The 21508-nt window shown below is 37.8% G+C and overlaps 1 protein-coding gene across 1 annotated transcript in view; it reads left to right on the plus strand.

Annotated features, from left to right (window-relative positions):
• The window catches only part of pparab (peroxisome proliferator-activated receptor alpha b), a 35932-nt gene that overhangs the window by 6331 nt on the left and 8093 nt on the right, over positions 1–21508 (plus strand). Inside the window, exons 2-4 of the mRNA XM_036576389.1 lie at positions 10479–10727; positions 13992–14149; positions 18334–18472. Of these exons, the coding sequence (XP_036432282.1) occupies positions 10520–10727; positions 13992–14149; positions 18334–18472 (505 nt within the window). The 5' untranslated portion in view covers positions 10479–10519. The remainder of the gene's footprint in view (positions 1–10478; positions 10728–13991; positions 14150–18333; positions 18473–21508) is intronic.

Consider the following 21508-nt stretch of genomic DNA (forward strand, 5'->3'; position numbering starts at 1 on the left):
AATACTGAAAGATTAAGCATTATATGTAGTTGTAGAATGAAATTTAATAACTGAAATTTTAGCTTCATAGAGGTTAGCACAGTCATGTGAGCAATGCATGGTGGAGTCCTTTCTGTAAAACTAGCTCTAATTTATACCATATGCCTAGTATATGTATAATAGTATCTGTCAATTCACTAGTAATCTCTACTCAGTCCTTTATCCATGTGAACTCTTTACACTTACTTTACCTACAGTGTAATTAGAGACTATGCACTTTGCTTGTGATACGACCACAGTGAACTGTAATGGTAGCAGAAGTAATCTGGTAATTTGGGAAATCTGAGAAGAACACTTGCTGCAGTGAGACTGTGACAGTCATGATAAACACTAAAAGGATTCTCCTTAAAAGAACATAAAAATTAAAATAATTCGCATTTCTCACCTTTTTTTAGCAAACTCTTTAAACTGCTTTTCAGCAAACCCACATCTTTATTCATTTACTCATGCCAGAACATGCACACTGTTTTTTTTTTAGGACACCCTGTAATAGCGTGTTTACTCTCTCTCTCTCTGTCTCTCTTTCTCTCTCTCTCTCTCTCTCTCTCTCTCTCTCTCTCTCTGTTGCTCTCGCTCTCTCTCTTACTGCTTTCTCTCTTTCACATTCTGTTTCTCTCAGGCTCTTTCATTCTTTCGCTCTTTGTGAGACTTGTCTCTGGCAGGCGTGAGAGAGGGTGCTTCAGTTTGGAATCTGAGCTGTCTAATCGGGCCTCGCTTTCTTAGCTCCCTGTCTCTGTTTCTCTCTTTCTCTCTCCCTCTCTCTCTCTCTCTCTCTCTCTCTCTCTCTCTCTCTCTCAGGGAGAGTGCTTACTTGGTCTTTAGTTTTTCTCCAAACAGGACTTTCAGGTTCTTCTAACTGCTTCTGTGCTTCAAATTTATTGCTGCTCTGTGTCTCTATAAACATTCATGTCAAACTCAAATTATATGTTTCTTTTTGAAAATACGACAATGTAATATTCACCATAGTTGTAGTTTGAATGCCGTCCCCGTTCCTCAACATGGCTAACAAAATGTTTATGTGATTACGTTTATAATGAGACATTTCTAAATTCACTGTAGTTGCATGGCACCTACATTCAAGCGCCATTGGTCTCTTTTTGTTATATTACTAAGAAAACCTTTAGATTTAACCTTGTAATATACATTTTTACAGTTTATGGCAACAAATTGAGTCTGGGAACTCGCTTTGCACAAATCATTTGAGTAAACTCAGCTAATCAGGTTTTACAGTCTTAGACTGACGTTACGCATCACTTAAGTGAGCGTGTCAGAGGTGGACTAGTCCTAAGCAGCTCTAGAAAGATTGTGAGTGAATGTTTAAAAGTGACATGAGTTGTTGAGTGAGGTCTCCATAAGTGGTAATAGGGGTTTTAATTCTGATCCACAAGCTGCTGAATAAAAATCTTTTTCTTTCTTTTCTTCAGAGAACCAACATTTTCTGAAATCTTTCCTTCAGAAAATTCAGAAGGAATTTCCAGCTGAACGCTATAAGTAGAACATTTAGAATAATCATTAATAATAAATAATGCATTAATTTATACTATATATCTTTTACAGCAGTAATGTTACTCTTGTTTGACGTTCAGCTAGAGGCTTATAATGGAGCGATGGGCTTTTAAAAGCTTCTGTAAGTTTCTCATTGTCTGGTTTAATGATGCATTATATTGGAAGTGTGGGTTGGTGGTGATTTTCTGTATTTTTCATGTACATATCCAGTAGGGGTGCGGGAAAAACTTGATTCTTAGATGCATCGCGATGCAGACGTGAACGATTCTGAATCGATTCACAAATGTCAAAAATCGATTTTCTAAAGATTTAATTTATAACGTAATGTTGACGGAACGCAAAAGGCGGAACTGGAAGTGGGTAAGTGCAGCGCCCGGACAGTCTGTGGCGGCACATAACAAAAACACTACTGGATGAGCGAGAAATCCGACCGGCTCCCTCTGCATTAAAAGCCAGGTTAGATCAGGAGTCACAACACAAATGTTAAGAAGAGCCATTTTGCCTTTCAACAAAGTCAAACCAGCTTGGGAGCCACAACATTTAATGTCCAGTATGTCTCAGTATGTGATAATGTCCTAGTATGGGCTAAAAATATAAACGAGAGCGCAGATTTACTTCGCTCTGCTTTAAGCTTTAGCTTTAGCCGCTTTCCTCCCAACTCCGCCAGAAAACCTTTCTTCAAAACTAGAAGAGTTTCTTGTAAAATGTCTCAGCATCCGGCTGTTTTACGAGGCTGAAGTCGCTTCTCATTCGCCAGCTTCTCGTTATAATTTTCCCGTTTCACCTTAAATTCTGCCTTAGGCGCCGAATGTAAATGCGGCACCATTTAAGGTGGAACGGGAAAATTCGAAAGAGAAGTGAGCTCATTTTCGCAACTTTTTTTTAACTCTCGTTGTAGATTTAACCAACCGCGCTGCTTATAAATGCGAATAAGTCCTCCAAATGTTCGTCTGAATCTCTGTTTTTTCGTTCGCTACTGGCGAGGCCAGACCTCGGGCCTACGTGACCTGCTGTCTGTTGTCGGTCGTTGAGAACCAGGGCTTTCGCGCTATGCTGCACACTTTGGAGCCGAGATTCAGCGTCTAGTCTCGAAAATACCGTCTCGAAAGTACCAAGTCCTCAGACAGTAGGAAGATAGAAATCCTGTATAGAGAAAAAAGATGCATCGAGATGCATCGATAATCGTTTTATAATCGCATCGCAGCCCTCTGAATCGTAATCTAATCGAATTGTGAGGTGCCCAAAGATTCACACCCCTAATATCCAGTGATTTCATGCACGTTGATTTGCATTACAAAGAGCATTTATTTCTGTAGAGTTCTATACAGTAAAATTACTGAAATGCAGTCATTTGCATAGATTGCACAGCAGCCCAGCCTCACCTAAACATTCTCTTCTGTTCCTCTGAGTTCAGTAAACACGTTATCAAATATTAGTTTGAAATAACAATCGAGTGTAAACATTGGTCTTATACCACTTTATTGTTTTTAAAGCTAATATGTGCTGATGCTGATATGTTTTCAATATCATGTGCATCTGTTTGATTGCTCTACAAAGCAATTTCCAGATCTGGTGTACTACACTTCTCCCCTCTTTAGTGTACTTGATGCTTCAACACACCTACAAAGTACTTGATAGCTAAAAAATTTGGTGTGATGGGATGGTGGACATTAAACTGTGGCCCTTCAGGACTGCTTTAAATGGCCAATGAGCTTTAAAGAATGTGTATTGTCCCCGTGTCTCACATGTGAGCAAGCACAGAATGTTCAAGTGGCCAGTAGATCCATCTAAATCTCATCTACATTCGGAATTCACTATCAAACCTCTAGGTAGATCTATAAATGTAAATAATAATAATAATAATAATAATAAAATAGCATGCATACAAGGTAAAAGATGTATATATGCTGAATCCTAACATATGCATGCTCTTAAAATGTAAACAATTTAGTGCAGATTGCAAAGTAACTCCAGAGTGCATTAGTGATGTCCCCAACACTGGACGATGACACCCCCTCCCCCAAACATGGTGTTGCAGTTGAGTAGCGCATTGGAAAATGTAACAGGACCCTCACAGCTGTCAACAGTCAGCAGCACTTGCCACTACACTTTGCCCTTGTGGTAGTTTTCATCACAGAACCAGGCAAATATAAATGAAATCACATGAGAGAGCACTGCCTGTATTTTGGAAAGTTTATGTTTTGTTTTTGCACATGCCCTTGCCAGGCTAATCCGGCTAGGAGGAAAGCTTTTCTGGTTTGTTTGCTATTGTTTTTCCAGATAACCAGAGTCTGGTGACGAACAAGCCTAAAAAAATGTAGAGGGTGTGAAATGGTGCTGGTGTCCTTCAAAGAAAGGACAATGTATGCAAACATTCATTATCATAACTTCCACTTCATGAGTTTCATCTGTCTCAGCTATTCACAGGAGAAAGCACTGCTAGGTGTAGAGAACTGAAGCCTTAGAAGTGATCCCATAATCTTAAAGCTAATAGCTACATTCTTGAAAATAAGGTTGTCAGAAGTGTCTTTGGAGCAGTTCTGTAGAAGAACCACTTTTAGTTCTCTAAAGTACCTTTCAGCTGGGCACTGTAAACTTAAAATAGTTAACTTTACTTAAAAATCATGCAAACTTATTGTCTGATAAAAAAATACGGTAACACTTTCTATGAATGTCACGTTTGTAAGCATCTATAAACACATTTATAATATGTTATAATGCCTTCATACAGCATTATAAACATGATTATAAACATTTATAAAAATGAATTACACTGGATTACACTTTATAGCCATGTTTATTATACATTATGAATTGTTAATATAATGCATTATAAGTAGTGCTGATAACATCAGTGCCAGTGCCAAAGAAGTCAGTCCCAGCTTGGAGACTGCAAAGTAAAGACAAATACCAAGCTAACGGTGGCGTACATTGACTTTCCCACATTGGGTAAAACACTGATGGCAGCCCTAGTTTAAACTCTGACATTTGAAGCCTGTAATGTGCTTTATTATGTATGTTTTAGTGTTTCAGTAAATTCCTCAGTAAATACTTCAACTTGAAGCGTCACTCTTTACACTGGAGGAGGCTTTAGTACAGTACGCTTCACTTTACTTAGAGTGGACAAATACAACTTATGAGCTCTTATAATTTGTTATGATCAGTACTTATAATGTATTACGTTAACAATTCATAATGCATAATAAGCATGGCTATAACATATAATACATTTTTATAAATATTTATAGCCATGTTTATAATGCGTTGTGAATGCATTATAACATGTTATGAATGTGTTTATAGATGCTTACAAAGGTGACATTCATAGAAAGTGTTACCAAAAATACTAAAGTTACTTAACAGGTCCAAGCTTAAATATCTTTCTATATGAGTTATAATTGCTTTCTAAATTTTTTTGATCCACACTGCTAGATTCACATTCGTAAGTTTAACAAATAACTGAAGTAAACCAAAAAATAAGTTGTTCTATTTTACAGAACAACCCAATTCAATTCAGTTTTAAAGAAACATTGAATTGAGTGGCTCTTAAAGGAACCTTTAATGAATTGAGTGGCTCTTAAAGGAACCTTTAATGAATTGAGTGGCACTTCTATGTCATCACCCATTTTCACACCTCTGTATTTAAGAGCACAGTCCTGTAACATCTTACCTTTTTTTACATTTCTGCATTGTTCTCAATATGTAAGGTGTCATTATTTGGTCTTAACTTTTTCTCTTTCCAAACATTTGCTCTCTTGGTGACTAACTGACAAACCAGGCGAAAGCTTTGCACAGGCTGTAAGTCTGCAGTCACTGACTGTCCTCTGAGCTCATAAATCCATAGCACGTATGAAGCATGTGCCAGAGCCAAGCCCCTGGACTGACGTTGTAGAGGAGCAGCTGTCTGATCTTAGTCGCTCCATATAGCACGTGTGAGTTTAGTGTTATATGCCTGTCAGCACAGGAAGTACTGAGGCGTCAGGTATGGAGAATGTCACACTCAACAAGGTGGCCAGGCTTGTGTTGTGGGCCTCTGCTTGCGCAGATTCAAAGTTACATCATACCAAGTGTGATCAGTCTGCTCAGTTTTTCAGGGCAATATTTCTTCCCAGTGTATTATTTGTTAATCATTACTGCAATAGCTTCGGTAGTTGCAATACACAAATGAGCACTCTGAGAGATCACTGTGCTGTTGCCCCCTGTGCTGAGATTGTGACATTCACATGGTCTAACAGCTGTAATGCTTTTTTGTCAAAACCGTGCACTCACATCTTAGTAATGTCATATCAAGTGGTCATTTGTTTTCTTTATGTTGCAAGTCATCTCTCAACACAACCACAATATGAGCAATATTTAGCAATATATCCAACACTGTAATCACAGTATGATCTTATGTACCCTGCAGTCTTACAGGATGGTGAATGAAAGCTGAGTCCACTATTAATGACCTTATAAAAATACAGGTCATAAGACCAACACTTCTGTCTTCTGCCTTTTTTGTCGCATTTTTCCTGTGTGACAAATCAGTTCCCTAAATATTGTCCACACTCTCCAGTCATATGACCCAACGTGCTGGAAAAGATTGCTGAATGGTCACCTTAACACAGTTTACATATTGGACTGCAGTCTTTCAGAACACATTGTTCTCTCTGGTCAGTCTGCCCTCCTTACAATATCAACTGGTTTACAGTAATTTACAAGACTCTAAATGGCCAGTCATCAGTCTATAACCTATAACACCAGGCCTTCCCTCCACATTCTGTTAAGTCCCTACACTCTCAAAAACGATGGTTCTTCATGGGTTCTTTAAAAAAGAAAATGTTTATATATAGAACCATGAATACTCAAAGAACCCTTTTCATGATTAAAGGGTTGCATGGTTCTTCCGATTGATGGAGGATGTGCTGTAGATGGTTCTATATTAAACCTTTTTGAAAATAGTTCAGTATAGCACTAAAAAGGGTTCTGTTGTAAAAAAAAAGCTTGTAAAAGAGTTTGATGTAGTGTGTAAACAGTGTGTTAAAGTTTCAAAATGTTCAATTCACTCATCAGTCCATACAGTCCATAAAAAACAGTATTCACTGTTTCTGTGATGGCACAAATACACATTTACATCTATCCACCTCTTCGGTATACAGTATTTTAGCTCCACCCATTCACACTAAAATTATAAGGAGTGTTTAAGCCTGGACTTCTTTTTAAATAAGGCACACTTCAGGACAGCTAGTCAGAGCAGAGCTTATTTACATATATCTGATATAAAGCCACAGTTTCATTTTTAATGGATAGAAAGAGGACATGTACATTAAATTATGACTGTTTTTGGTATGTAAAATCACCCAAATGTCAAAAAGTGGAAAAAATAAAATATTAGACTAATGTGGAATATGTCCCTTATAAAACTGGAACCATTTCAACTTCATTAATGACATAAAGGACATTTCTACTGATACATATACCTACTTCTGTATTGACAGATTATTTTAGACCCCTTATTTGTCTGTTGCAATTGTGTTAAGATTTAGTGTTGTTTGCTGTCGGTCGTGTGATTGTTGTGTAATTGGGTTTGTTGCTTTTCCAAATTTTATTCCTCTTTTATGTTTCTCTTCCTCAAATAGCTTCTGCCGCCTCCTTGACCACCATTATAAATAAGAATATATTCTTAATGACTTACCTGGTTAAATTAAAGGTTAAATAAAAAAGGCTGTGGTCAACAGAGGTTTGAAACGGCTGTCTGTATTGCATTCTGTTCATTTCTAAATAAGCCCAGTTGCTTAATTCCTTATAGTCCCAGGCTTATAATTATTATTATTATTATTATTATTATTATTAATAAAATCAACCTGAAATCAAAATTAATCTTTTTTTGCCTCATTAGTTCATGTCCCATATTAAACATGATTCCTCATACCAAAACATTTAAAAGAAATCATTCTTGTTTTCATGTAATCCTGAATTGATGTGCAGTGACTTTAGCCTGTATCTACATTTTTTGACTTTAAGACTTATTTTTATTCAGTAATTACATGAAAAACGATTCACTTGTTATTCTCAAGGTATAGAAGTGAGGCAGGGAAGCCTGGACCCACCTGCAGATTCTGAGCATGTAAGTGGGTTTATAGAGGAAAAGAATGAGACTCTGGTCTCACAGAGGGTGTTTTTTGTACTTTTGTGCTTCTCTTGTTGCTTAACAAAGGTTTATTTTTTATCTTCAGAAGACAAATGGGACTGAGAGTTTGATTAGGAAGGTGTCTTGATGAGGATGTGTGTGGAGTCCTAACATGCTCCCCCCTGTGTAATGTCTCCCAGCATTAGATTTTACTGTGCCATTAAAGAAGATTGAAATGATTTACAAAACTAAGCAAATGTTTAAATACGGTGATTACTCATTTACTGTACCAGTCACCTGTTAGCAGAGGTGAGCCAGTGGTCATCTGTGGAGATTAAGGTTAAGGTTTAAAGCTGTTTGTGGAAGATTCATCTTCTGTATACGTTTTAATGGAATTTTAAGAATGTGTTAAACTGGCAGATATTATTAGTCATAGATCTGGAATCTCTTTATAAAGGAACTTAGATTTGACGTTTGGGTGGATGTATTCCTCACAGACTGATAAGCTATCAGCAAAACCCAAGCTGAGTCTAAAGTCCAATGAAGATAATGCATTTACACTGTAGGTATTACAGAACAGAATGGGTCGATATGAAATACTACGTCTTGCTTATGTAACTGGGTTGAAGTAAGACTGTAAACAGTGGGTGAAATGTCAGCTGTGATGCAAGTCTACTGAATAATACTGTAGTCTGCTGATCTCATTTCATCAACGTAAGTATAGGAATAATAAAGTCAGTAAAAGTGGTGTACTAGATGATCAGGTGAGCAATGTTTGCATGTCAGTGTGGACCTGACTGTGCGCTTAGTGATGTACAGAGAGAAGTTTGATGGCTCTTTGCTTATTAAGCAACAGTTTTTTGTCATGCCAGTTTTCATTTTGTTCATGTGAAGACAGTCTAAAATAACATAGGAGCATGTTTCCATGAGATGTTTGTACAAGTCAAGCTAGGACTGGGTTCAGCAAGTTCATAAGCCATCTGTCAAGCTCCGTAAATCAAAGTAGATCATAAAAAATCATGCATTCACATTGCCTTTATTAATTTCCTGGAATGAAAAAACATGAAAAATCTCTCATTTGTTTCCTCTGTGGAGACTGAAGTCTCACATCACTTCACCTTTGAACATGAAACATATTGTTGTGCATGTCCAAACGTTCATTTGGACATGTTCAACGTCTGCTCATCCGATGTTCCTTCTGAAATCAAGAGATGTCTGGAACAGAACCTCATATCTCCAGAACATTAACTTTTTTCTAACTAAGCTTCCTGATTGGCCAGTCTTCGAATGGAAATAAAAAAAAAATTAACCCTTTTGTTCCCATCCAGAGCTTAACAAAGAAACAAGAGTAGTACTGTAACACTTACAGAGTTTAAAGAAGGCCTAGAAGGCCCTGAGTGTTCACCTCTACTTTTATGTATTGTGGTTTTTGCACCACAATATAATACATTTAAAATAATAAAGAAATACCAATAAACATTTAGTTTATAATTATCTTATATTTTAATTAGTCAACATCAGTATCTCTAATACCACAATTTTTTATTGCATAGAATCTGACTGTATTTGATTCAAAGTGAGTATGATTCGCAAACCCCAATTTCAGAAAAACAAGAATATCAATAAGCATATCATAACGCCACTAGTATATTCCACAATATAAGTAAAATAGATTGTACTTTATCATCCATATATTACTTCTGCTGTAGTCTTTTTTGGATTGGCTCTCTTCACTTCTTCTCTGTCTATGCCCTTGCTGCCTGAGTTGATGACATTGTCTATGCCTGGCTCAGAGAGTTGTATCCTACTGAGTCACTTTGACCCCCGGGACAAACAAAGCTCTGTTGTCTTCGCTGGCGACCCTGAATCCCCTCCCCTCGCTCCTCCATGCTTTCATTGTATTTCTCTTTCTGAAACTCCCTCTCTCTCTGTCTCCATGTTCTTTTACTCTGTATGCCTGCTTCTCTCCCTCTTTTGCTCCCTTTTTCTCTTTCTAAAAGTAGCAAAAATAATAGTAGTTTACTGCTGTTAGTTTATTTGGCCTTGCATGGTTCCAGTTCCTTCACACCCAATTTCCCTGCCCCCTCCGTCTCTGCACTCGCGCTGTTAAACTACCTCCGGCATACAAAGCCTGTGTTAGAACATGATGCATATGCTATGCTCATGTCGTTCGCGTGTGACCTACTGCTCTACTCATGAACTATTTATGATGTTTTGTTGGCACTCTTCAGTAGCATAACACTTACACACATGTCTGGTGTACATATGCTTCTTATAAATAGACTGGATGCCAGATGTAAATCTAGCTTACAGCTAAAGGCAAGTAGACTGGATATGTCATGTTGAGGCCCATAAACTTCTCCTTTAAGTGCATATTAACTATTGATAGCTCTGTTGGCCTCATTTGCCTTGTGTGCTTAACCCCTCCATCAGGCAGACACAACACAGACACTTAGATAAGGCTATTTTTGAGTGATCCCATCCCTGTTTGATACTGATAAGAACGGGAGTAAACGAATAAAACTCAACACGCTTAACGGGTCACCAGTTTTGAACATCAGCGTGATTAACAACTGCTGCTGTTATTATCAAGGATTTGCTGAGTAGTGCATAGATATATCAGATTTGATTCATGTATTAAAGACAACGAGGCTTCTTCTAAAAAATACTGTGCACACTCTGAAGATCCCGCTCTCGACTCCTCTAAAAGTGTCCTCGTGGCTATTTATACGTGAACTGTAGTGGTTCTGGACTCTGCTTAGTTTCATAACGAATGTCAAAATCTAACAACCACGTCTCTTGCTGCTTCTTTCTCTGTGTCCAGTCTGATGCACATGTTGGCCTCAGGCCCTGTCCACCATCATCATGGTAGACATGGAGAGCCCATACAGCCCCCCATCCCCTCTGGAGAACCCGGTGCTGGACAGCCCGCTCTGCAGGGACTTCATGGGCGGTGTGGCGAACATGCAGGACATCTCGCAGTCCATTGACGAAGAGGCGCTCAGCAGCCTGGATGTGCCTGAGTACCAGTCGTCCGGCATGTGCTCCAGCTCCGAGAGCTCCACTGTGCTAGGTAAGCCAGCACTGACACTGCGCTAGACTATTTGATACCTGTGGTCAGAAAATCTCCAGAACAGCATCTTTAGATTTTTACAAGCTTGAAAAGTTTTTCTTTTCAGTATGTCTGTGGGTGCATTTGCTATGAAATATTCACACTGGTGGCTTCAAGGTTTTCTTATGACGTGGTTTTCTTACGCTGTTGTTACAAGGTTTTTATAACATTTTCATCAAGACAACATTACATTCAGCTGTTGCTGAATTGCAGTTTACATGGTAAGAAGTTGGGTCTGTTGTTTCTTGAAAAACAAGATTTTTTCTCAAAATCTAAACTTTAGATCAGTGAAAATGTACCTCCAGGTACACAAAAAAATTATTGTCAATTTTTACCTAGTCAAAAGTGAACAAGAATGTTTGTTAATCTCAGTTGTGATACAGGTAAACCAGGCACAAAATCTCTTATTAGAGATTCTATTGTTACCAATAGAGGTTCTGAACCAAACTGAATACATTAACTTTTGATTTTGTCCCTAATTATTGTGGAAGCTTGCTTAAAATGTTGTCAGTTGCCTGTGCTGATGAATGTTCCCAGTTTTTGTTTTTGTTTTTTTATTTGTTTTTGTTTTTTTTTTTAAGTTTTCCTAGAATTTCAAATGATTCTCTTAAAATTCGAGGGCCAGGTTTGCACTGATAAGGAGTTCTATGAGGTGTTTCATCATACAGTAAATATAGTAGTTGCATAAGAGATAAGAGACATTTAAGAGAGAAATGGGGTGTTGGGTGCCAAGGCATTCTGACAGATATCCAAGCTACAGGAACAGGAACAATATAAAGGAAATGAACATGCTCTGTCTTCTGATTTTTATTTATTTTTTCAGTGAATAGGAAAAGCAGAGCACAGGAATAATAAAGCACAGTCCCAAACACACTGCACAGTTTAATATTTTCTCTAATCAATGGATTTGCAGATGATTTGTTGCATCATAAACACACAATGTTTTCTTGTACTTTATGCACTGGGCACACAGCCTGCGTTTACCCAGTCTCACCTACAGTAGATATAAATGCGTACAGACAGTACATTAATATTTTTTGATTAATAAGTTCATTTGTCTGATGCAGTGTTAAAAGGAATAATTTCAAGTTGATCCCACGTCTCTTCTTTATAAGCCTTTACATACTGTGTGGAGGATTGATAAGAGTTTGAAGCATGTTTAATAATATTGTGATGCACCCAAAAAGAGAGGTTTTGAAACATAACCTGCTGTGTCGACACACTTATGAAGTAAGAATTGTAATGGTCAGAGCTGTAAAGTAGTGTTTTGATAAATGCCTGTGTTTAACTATGGCCTTGTTCTGGATCCAGGTTGTTAAAAAGAAAAAAAGTGTTTTGTGTCTCTGTAGATTTTTTTTTTTGTTTAATCTCTTGTGCTGGATTTTGTGTCTTTTGGCAGATTTTTCTCTTGTCAAAGTTCATTTGAAGTGATTTGTAAACCAAAGTCAGGTGCAAAGCTTGTGAAATTGTGAATGTGTTTTTAATCCATTACGTGATTGTTACCATGGCTTTGTTTGGTGGAGATGTCTCAAAAGCCAAGCTGTTTTGAGTTTTCAGAATGTGAAATTTGTTGTGGTCTCGGAGGATTTTATTATAGTTATTACCTTTTAAAAGAAAAGTTAAATACAGTGAGGGGAAGCAAATATTCAGATACTTTTGTTTTTTTTTATAATTTAATATACTTGCAGAGTATATATATCCACTGCAAATTTACACACACAGTGTTGTTTGACTTGGTATGTGTTGTATGTGTTCAAAGGCATATACAAAGGTGGGTTTAAAAAACAAAATTTACAGATGAAAAGATTAATTACATTAGTATTTTCTTGCAAAGCCATTGATGACATTGTCTTATATCTACAGTAAGAAGTAATTAGCTTTGTGCAACATTGTTGCTCAGTTTTGGCCCATTTCTCTTGCCTAACCATCTTCTATTCCCCAGTGTTATAGGAGTCCCTCTGATGGACTCGCAATTTCAAAAACCTTCATACATTGTCAATGGGATTTACCTTCTTTTTTAGAAAACATTCTTAAGAAATCTTGACTGTATATTTGGGGTCATTGTTTTGTTGAAATATCCATCTTCTTCTTAGATTCAGTATCTTGACTGATGAAATTAAATTCTCCTCTTAATATCTCCTGGTATGTTGCTAATTCATATTTCCTTCAATGGCATGTATTGCCCCATTGCCACATTTCCAAAGAAATGGCCCCATATCATGAGGCTCCCACCTCCATACTTCACTGTGAGTCTGGTGTTCCGGAGTTCATATGCTCCAACCTCAGAACACGGCCAGCCGAATTATTCGATCCGAAGAGTTCTTCTTTTGTTTCATCTGTCCAGAGTACATTGTTTCAGAACATTTCTGATTTGTCTGAATGCTAGCATGCTAATTTCAGACACACATCTCTGTGCTTCTTTTCTTTTCAGCAGAGGAGTTTTGTATTTTGTGAGGTGTTTTTTGTACTTGTTGTGTGAAATCTTCCCAACCAATAGCAACGTCTTTTATAATGAAGTGCAATTTCCATGAGAATGTTTATATTTTTATTTTTGTAGCATTAATACAGAGAATTTATTTTTACTTTGGCCTTTACGTATGCAGTCATATGCAACAGGAGAACATTTTTTCTGCAATTTTTAGTACACAATTTCTATTTGTTTGCTGAGCTTAACATACTGGAAAAATTAAAATATAAAAAAAAATGTACCATAATTTTTGCACAGGCCACATTTTATGTTGTATTTTTACCCAATATGTTGAATTCAGCAAATAAAAAGTAATTGTGCATTAAAATGTGCAGAAGTGTGTTATTATACAGTGTCATCAGTGTCGTCACTGAACCTGAGAGTAACAGAATTACTAACAACTCATAGCTGTGAATGTTTAACTGATGAATGTCTGTGAATGTTTAACTAATCATGTTCTATCTTTTCTTTCCTGATTCATTTCCTTTACCGTTGTAATGAAATCCAGCACTGTCTGATTTCTTTTTGCCCATTATTAGACTAATTAGTTGGATTTCACTCTGTGGTAATAAGATTTTTTCCAGCTTAAAGCTGTTTATCTATGTGGTTGGTGTTACTGTAATTTTTACGTTTTATTCTTATGCTAGGCTTAAATAAAACTACCCCTGGGGTATCTATACCCACATGAACACATTGATCTTTTTGCTGCTGCTGAAACTGTCTGGGTATAAAAGTTCCTTTGCTTTATTTGTGTGTAGATGCCCTGACTCCAGCGTCAAGTCCATCATCAGGTGTGTGTGGGGCCGTGGCAGGTCAGGAGGAGTTCACCTCTGCCTCTCTGAATCTGGAGTGCCGTGTGTGTGCAGATCGCGCCTCAGGTTATCACTACGGGGTCCACGCATGCGAGGGCTGCAAGGTGAGCTTAGACAAGCATCACATGAGGGCTGCACAATGAATTGCATTTTAGTCATGACACAATTTGGCTTGCTCACTTATACAGTTTGGGCAGCCCTGGTCAAATGACATGTTTTGTTGATTTTCTGTGTGAAAATACGTAACACGTCCTCTACAGAGAACACACTTCTGCACATTTAATACTGTTTATTTGCTGAAATTAACATATGGAAAAGAATAAAACATAAATTGTGGCCTGTGCATGTTTTATTTTTTTCTAATATGTTTAACTCAGCAAATAAATAGAAATCATGCATTAAAATTTGCAGAAACATGGCAGATTCAAGTTTGTTCTCTGTAGAGGATGTCTTAACTTATTATCCCTTAGAAAATCAACAAGACATATCATTTGACAAGGGGTATCCAAACTCTTGCATTCAAGTGTTTATAGCATTTATAACTCTTTTTCCTTATTGCTTACACTTACTCCTACTTACATTCAGTATTTGAAAGATGTACTCAGTTAATGTGACTAAGGACTGTGATTCAATTATTAATACATTTAGAGGAACACAGGCTTATAATGTACAGTGTAAAAAAGGCTTAACTCCTCTGCCCCTCAATTGACTGTGCAGTTATGATTACAACATTGAGCAAAATAATCAAAATTATGATTTTAGCCACCATCATCTAGCCCTAGTTCTGTATCTTGTCCTATTATTTTGCGTTTCATTTGCCTCTTTTTGCACATAGCAAAACCAGTTTGTTTTGTTTTGAAAGCAGTTATCCAAATAAAATTAATGTGTAAAATGGACGTGTTAGTCAATAAGATAACTAATTTACTAGGTAATTTCTTAATATTAATGTCACACTCTGGTTAAATGCATAGCATCTACATCCCAGGGCTGAATGGAATCATCATTTAGTTCACCTCTTAGGTGTAGTTAACTATGCTTAGCTAGCAAATTGTGCCATTAGTGTGTTTTGCTGAGTGTGTACTTCGTCCCTGTCCTGCATATGGCCTCTGGCCTGATATAGACCCCATATGGAAGACTAAGTGGGCCAGCCGCTCACACACAGACAGTACAGTAGCGTGTAAGGAGAGTGTTTTACTCTAATGCTGAAAGAGAAGTTCACTCTCTCCTCCCTTCTGCTGTTCCTCCTGCCTGTATTTCAAGTTGTGTTTGGAAAGCTGTTGGCTGTCGAGTAGTCACAGTTTTCATCATTTTAACACTTAATTTCTGGTGATTTAAGAGCCAAGGCACTCCTAAATTTAAAAGGCTTTACTACTCAAAACTCCTCTGCTCATCTCCCTAAATGCCTTCTAGCACAGACCACAGTGTAAGCACCCCACCACCGTCAACTGATACAAAGTCAGAGTCAGCTTTATTGTCATTCCTTCTTACAGATGTGTTGAGTGAGGAACTAAATATAGCTTCTCCAGGACACAGTACTACATTTAACACAGCAGCAGACAACAGTACAAACAGACAATAAATACAGCACAAATAGACAATAAGCTACACAAAACACTATACGATAAACTATACAATAGACAATAAAGCATAGACCATTTAGGGCAGGAGAGTAGATACTACACAGCAGACAATGGTACAAGCAATTCTTGCTTGGATTTTAGTAACGTACACACATATTTTACACTGCTTCATTCTTTTTCATCAGAGCAGGCTCTCACTGTAGTCAAAACAACACAGTGTGTTTACTCTGCTCTCAGAATCCTATAATAGTTTGTAGCCACTTGCAGGTCTGACTGGTTAAATTCAAATCAATTAATTAAAATTTTCAAATTGGGTAAATTAAAAGTTCAGTCAAGTAAAGTTTATTTTTATTACATTAGTTGTGATCAAAAGTATTTGTCTATGTATCTGCCCTGTGAAGGACTAACGACTTGTCCAGTGTGTTTCCTGCCTTCCGCCTAATGACCACTGGGATGTAAATTGTATACAGTGTTGGCAAAATGGAGAAAAATGTTCTGAAATGAATTCTTGCTTGAGTGCTTTGTAAACCATAATTAAACATGTAGGAATAGCTGCCCCAAACTCATGTACAGAGAACCTAAACAGGACTTTTGCTAATTTGAGTTATTCTTGGGCCAATTGGCACTGAGGCCAGCTATGTTTGAGGCCTGTCAGAACAGCACCTGACTCACGGGCGACAGACATACTTCTGTCTAGTCCAAGCACAGGTTATGTGACTGAGCCAAGGGACAAAGCAATGGCCATGAAGGCAACAAATGACCTCTAACTCATGGGCTTCCAATGTCAAAGATTACAGACATTAAGTTAGCGGTAGTGCTGTGCAGTGCAGAGCAATACTGCTGTGATTAAAAATAGCATTGCTGTTATTATCACCAGTGCTGCGATGACAAAAGTGAAGACTTTTGGTAAATTAAGTTTAAGTTTAAAAAGCCCTGTTGTCTTAGCTTAATGTACAAATATGTGGTGCGTACAACATTGTTGAAGTGATAGTTCAGATTGACTGAGCCATGTTTAAAGCAGTTTTAAAAACACGCATGCATGACTGTGCATATCAGTTAAATTCTATATTAAAACCATGAAAAATTAATGTGAAAAAAATTAATGTGAAAAAATGTTGCACTGCTTCACTAACATCACCCCCTTTCACTGGTAAACTGCTATAACACACAGACTCTTGTGGATTGTTTAGTATTAAGGCATTAATGTAAGTATGTAATGACAGTCTCTCATAGCGACGACAGAGAGACCTACTGTTTTAACGCCATTTCACACACACACACACTTTGATGCACAATCTCAGACACACTCTGTCCCTCCCTGTTTCAGCTAGACAGTCATGCCCGAGGATCATGATTAGGCCTTTCCAGCCACGTGGCTCTGTTCGTGGCTGACGGCACGCTATCTCCCTGGACTCACACCCCCAACCCCTCTGTCCTCAAATCAACCCACCCCCTCCCACTCCTCCTGCTGTCCCCCGTGGAGCTTCTGCCCTCACCATAATCTGCCTTTCGTAACTTTGTGGAAGAGTCTCAGGACAGAATGGCTAAATAGAAATGAAGCAATTCGTGTTTAATGGCCCCTCATCTCACTGCCAGCCTCCCTTTGAGTGTCCACACTGCTGGCACTGCTCATTGCTGATTGACTCTACTGTTTATCCAGATTGTGCAAGTTAACTGATTTCAGGTTCGGTACATATTTAGGATCATGTGGTCTGATGACTTGCAATTGTCTTAGTTGTGGATACGACATGAAAATACAGTTTCCTCATTGGCACTCTGCATACAATCCCGGTCAAGAAGCTCTGCATATTATTTTCATTTGTTGTTATAAATGCTCAAAACTGTAAGTTCCATTTAGTATATAGTTGCTTGCAGATGAATGTCTGCAGTTTATTTCTCCTGACACAGGAAAGAAATACTGTTCCCGTTTACTATGTAAAGTGAAGTCTTTTTCAGTGTACAAGAATGCAGAATTCTTTAGATGATTTTTAAAGAGGAAACCTAAGGCAGGACAAGCTGGAACAGATACTGCTCTGTATGTTATTCCTACTGTTAAAACTACTGAGATTTCATTGTGGTCACACACATAGTTATATATATAAACAATTAAACAACACAAAAACTAAACCAATAACCACAGTTGCTCATTATACAGTCCTAAAAAAGGTGCCAAAAAGGGGTCTCAAAAAAGGGAGCAATGTCTTAGAAGAACCACTTTTGGTTCCCTAAAGAACCTTTCAGTGTATGTTCTTTGGAGAATCATTTTTGTAAATGAGATGTGTGAATGTGAAGAACATAATGTAAAGGTTTTAAGAGGAACCTTTAAATTGGTTATATTATGTTAAGGTTTTTCAAACCTTTAAAAGGTTCTTTACACTCACAGATCTTCTTCATGGTTTTAGGGAAAACAAAAGTGTTTTTTTCCACATGGTTACTCAAAGTACCCTTTTGATGGAATTTAAAAGAACACAAATGTGCATGCTATATTTGGAAGGGGAAAAGATAGATAAAATAATTAGTTAAGTAAATTCAAGTATATAAGTGCATTTAGTTTCGTCAACATCCTCCATTCACTGTTATGGTTTTTATCAAGGACGAAGGTGTTTGCTGGCACAAATAGTATGTTATGTTTACATAGTCAGGTGTTCTGTTTTTTTTTTGGCATTAAACCCAGTGAACTCATGAGCTTCTACTTCTGCCACCTGTAGGGCTTCTTCAGGCGAACCATTCGCCTCAAGCTAGAATACGACAAGTGTGAACGCCACTGCAAAATCCAAAAGAAGAACCGGAACAAGTGCCAATACTGCCGCTTTCAGAAGTGCCTATCTGTGGGCATGTCCCACAATGGTAAGTGTTATGGCATCGACACACTCCCACACATATACATACAGGTAACAACAGATTAAGCTGTGGCTGTTTATGGGTAACTCATGATTTGATAGGGTACACTGTGTACCATCTTGGCCACTGTCTGTCACGAGTAGGACTCCATTCACTCTGGTTTTCCTCACTGAAATGGATGATTCTACTACTATACATGTTTTATTCATATCTACTACAGTGGGTGGGGTGACATTTCCTTGGCCTGCTTGCCACAATGCTATCAAATGACCATTAGTGGTCTCCTGTTACCACAGAAACAATGTCAACATCATTCAAGTTATCTCAGCCCTGCAATGCAAGCATAATAATGTACCTAAGATACATAAACTGTGCAAAGCTTCTCTTCCTGAAGATCAGTTATCAGCTTCTCAGTTGAATTTCTCTTACTTATTGTGTCTTATTACAGTGTCTACCAAGTTAATCCTCAATGTTAATGTCACAAAGCACATTTAACAGTGTTTGTTATCTTAGAGTGACTCTTTCATTGTTCTTGATCTTGGGTCAGTTTCCATACAGTCCACAGCTGTATGCAGCGCTCTCTGTTCACATGCTCAGCAGTCAGAGGACGCATGCTTCCAATCTTGTCCTGCTCAAAGTCCGTGACCCAAAATGCTTTCTGTGTACCAATCTCTCTTTTTATGTACACTTACAGCATGGCATGCTGACCCTCAACCCGGCTCTGCAGAGCTTTGACGGTCCCACACTAAAAATAGCAGAGAGGGCGATGGTAGTCTAAGTGACATCATGGAACAGTGTCAACACAGGTTGACAGGGTTCAGGAAACATGCGTTAGGTCAGACTGCCAGATGGACGAACTGAGCTTACCAGCTGATACGTTAAAAAGAGAAACGATTTACCTAAAAGCAAAGAAGACTAGGCATGTCTTCTTGGGGTTGATTATGTTGAGGTTGCCATAGATATAGGGTCTTCAATTTGGACTGATTCTAAAGAAGCTATTGATTAATTATTAGGGCTGTAGATTATATAAGTGATTGAGTAATAAAGTAATCTTATGATTATTTTGACAATTACTTGATTACATTGTTCTTTCAAAACAACAATTAAAATGGGCTTTTGCAAAATTAGAAAATGCCAGTTTTACTTTAACAATGCGTTAAAAATTTCAAAGCTAAAAACGTTTTTTCCTTCTCCTGAAGAGCTGCCAATTTGGAGATTTTGTTGTGAGAGTGGTGCTTTATAAATGAATGTGTAAATCAAGCTTTATTTCTTACTATGAAGATGCCAGTAGGAGTAATTAAAATATACATTATCATCATGCAACTTACCAACCAGACATTGCCGATTCATTGAGAAGTTATCATGATAGCCATATTACTTATCAAGGCAATTTAATTAGATCTTTCACAGTAGCTTCAAGAATTGATTAGTGTAACATTGGTCAGTTTGCATGTATTTCATCTATAATTGTTTTACTGATTGCAATTGAAAACACAATGTCTTCAATTTCTGTAGTGCTATCTAACTGTTCTGTGAGCTGCTTTTGGCTGCCACTGTTATAACAGGTTTAGAGTTGGAGTAAGGACATGCTATTCCCATATACTAGAATAGTCTGGCAGAAGTGCAGTGGTTGAAACTATACCTCCACTTCTTCATTAGGTCACTCCATCTGTTCTCTGTGCTTCAGCCAGCAAGGCATTACCTTAATCTGTTCCTCAATACAGCACATGGGCATAAAGACTTAACCCAGTGTCACCAGTATGCATTTTTTTCAATGTGTTTTCAAAAATCTCCACATTTTAAAGCATTTTGTCAAGACTAGAGTGTAAAAGGTGATAACAGATTTCTCATAGACCTTTTGACATGTATTTTCAAAAATCTTTCTACATCCCAAGCTTAAAAAGCTGTAAAAAGTTCTAAACTGAGAATTCAAAGATGGTGATTTTTGGTGCAAAACTAGGTTTGATATGCATCTGCAAAATGCTCTCATGAGTTCTCCTTAGGATTGCAGTTGAGACATACATCTTTTTCTGATAAAGTACAGAGTACAATTGAAAAGCATTGGGTTCCAAGCGTATTAGTAGGTTGTGGTAGTGCTTAAGCCAGACTGACCAAAGCCTCATCCTCTCAGAGCCAGCTTAGCAAATGTGCTTACATTGAGCTGCGTCTGACACGTCTGCTGATGCTCCTCCTGCATCAGCGTCTTACACACTCTGTTCAACTCTGCTGTATGGTCCAGCTCATTATCTGTAATGGGTGAAAGCTTGATTAATGTATTTCACCTTTTTGCATGTAAATAGTCAAATTAGAATGTTAGAAGCTAATGGGTTAAATAGCATGTAGTGTAACATGCAGTATGCACGTAATATTGTATCGTCTTGTTCAAGGTTTGAGGTGTGTGTGTGTTTAAGTGGGTTTGAGTGTGTGGTGGCCTTTGCGTCAAAGAGGTTTACAGCCAGTACAGACTTAATCTGATTAGATTTTCAGATTTTACTGTCTAAGTACAGCATTGAATCACTTTTCAGATCATAATATTCACAGTGTTTGAATGGAGTGAACACTACAGCAAAACTTGGCCTAATTTATTAAGCCACTGAGTTTAAAAGTGTATCATAAACTATAGGGACTAGTTGCAGCAAGCCTGGCAACTAATGTGAATCATAGACTTTAGCAAAGTCATTACGCACGTAGGTGACATCAGTCGATGGATGGCTTAGAAGAGCCTGTCAATAAGTTTGCATTGCCAATTAAATGATTCTGAAACGCCAGTTCAAATCTTACATCATCCGAATACTGGGTCATGATGTCCTTGTCAGACGATAACATGCAATGGTTTCCCCATCTGGACAGAATCCATCTTGAAATTTGAGTTGCCCAACTCCTTGGGGTCTACTACCAAGACAACAGACATCCTGATCTTACTCATGATTTGCACATAGTTCAGACTTGTAATCATGTTCCCTCAAGTTTGCTTAACATCTCCAAAGTGCAGAGGGAATTCCCTATGTGAAATCATGTGTGTTTCCATGTAAATCTGTTTGT

Source organism: Colossoma macropomum, unplaced genomic scaffold, assembly GCF_904425465.1.
Source record: "Colossoma macropomum unplaced genomic scaffold, Colossoma_macropomum, whole genome shotgun sequence".
In the NCBI taxonomy this organism is placed as follows: domain Eukaryota; kingdom Metazoa; phylum Chordata; class Actinopteri; order Characiformes; family Serrasalmidae; genus Colossoma; species Colossoma macropomum.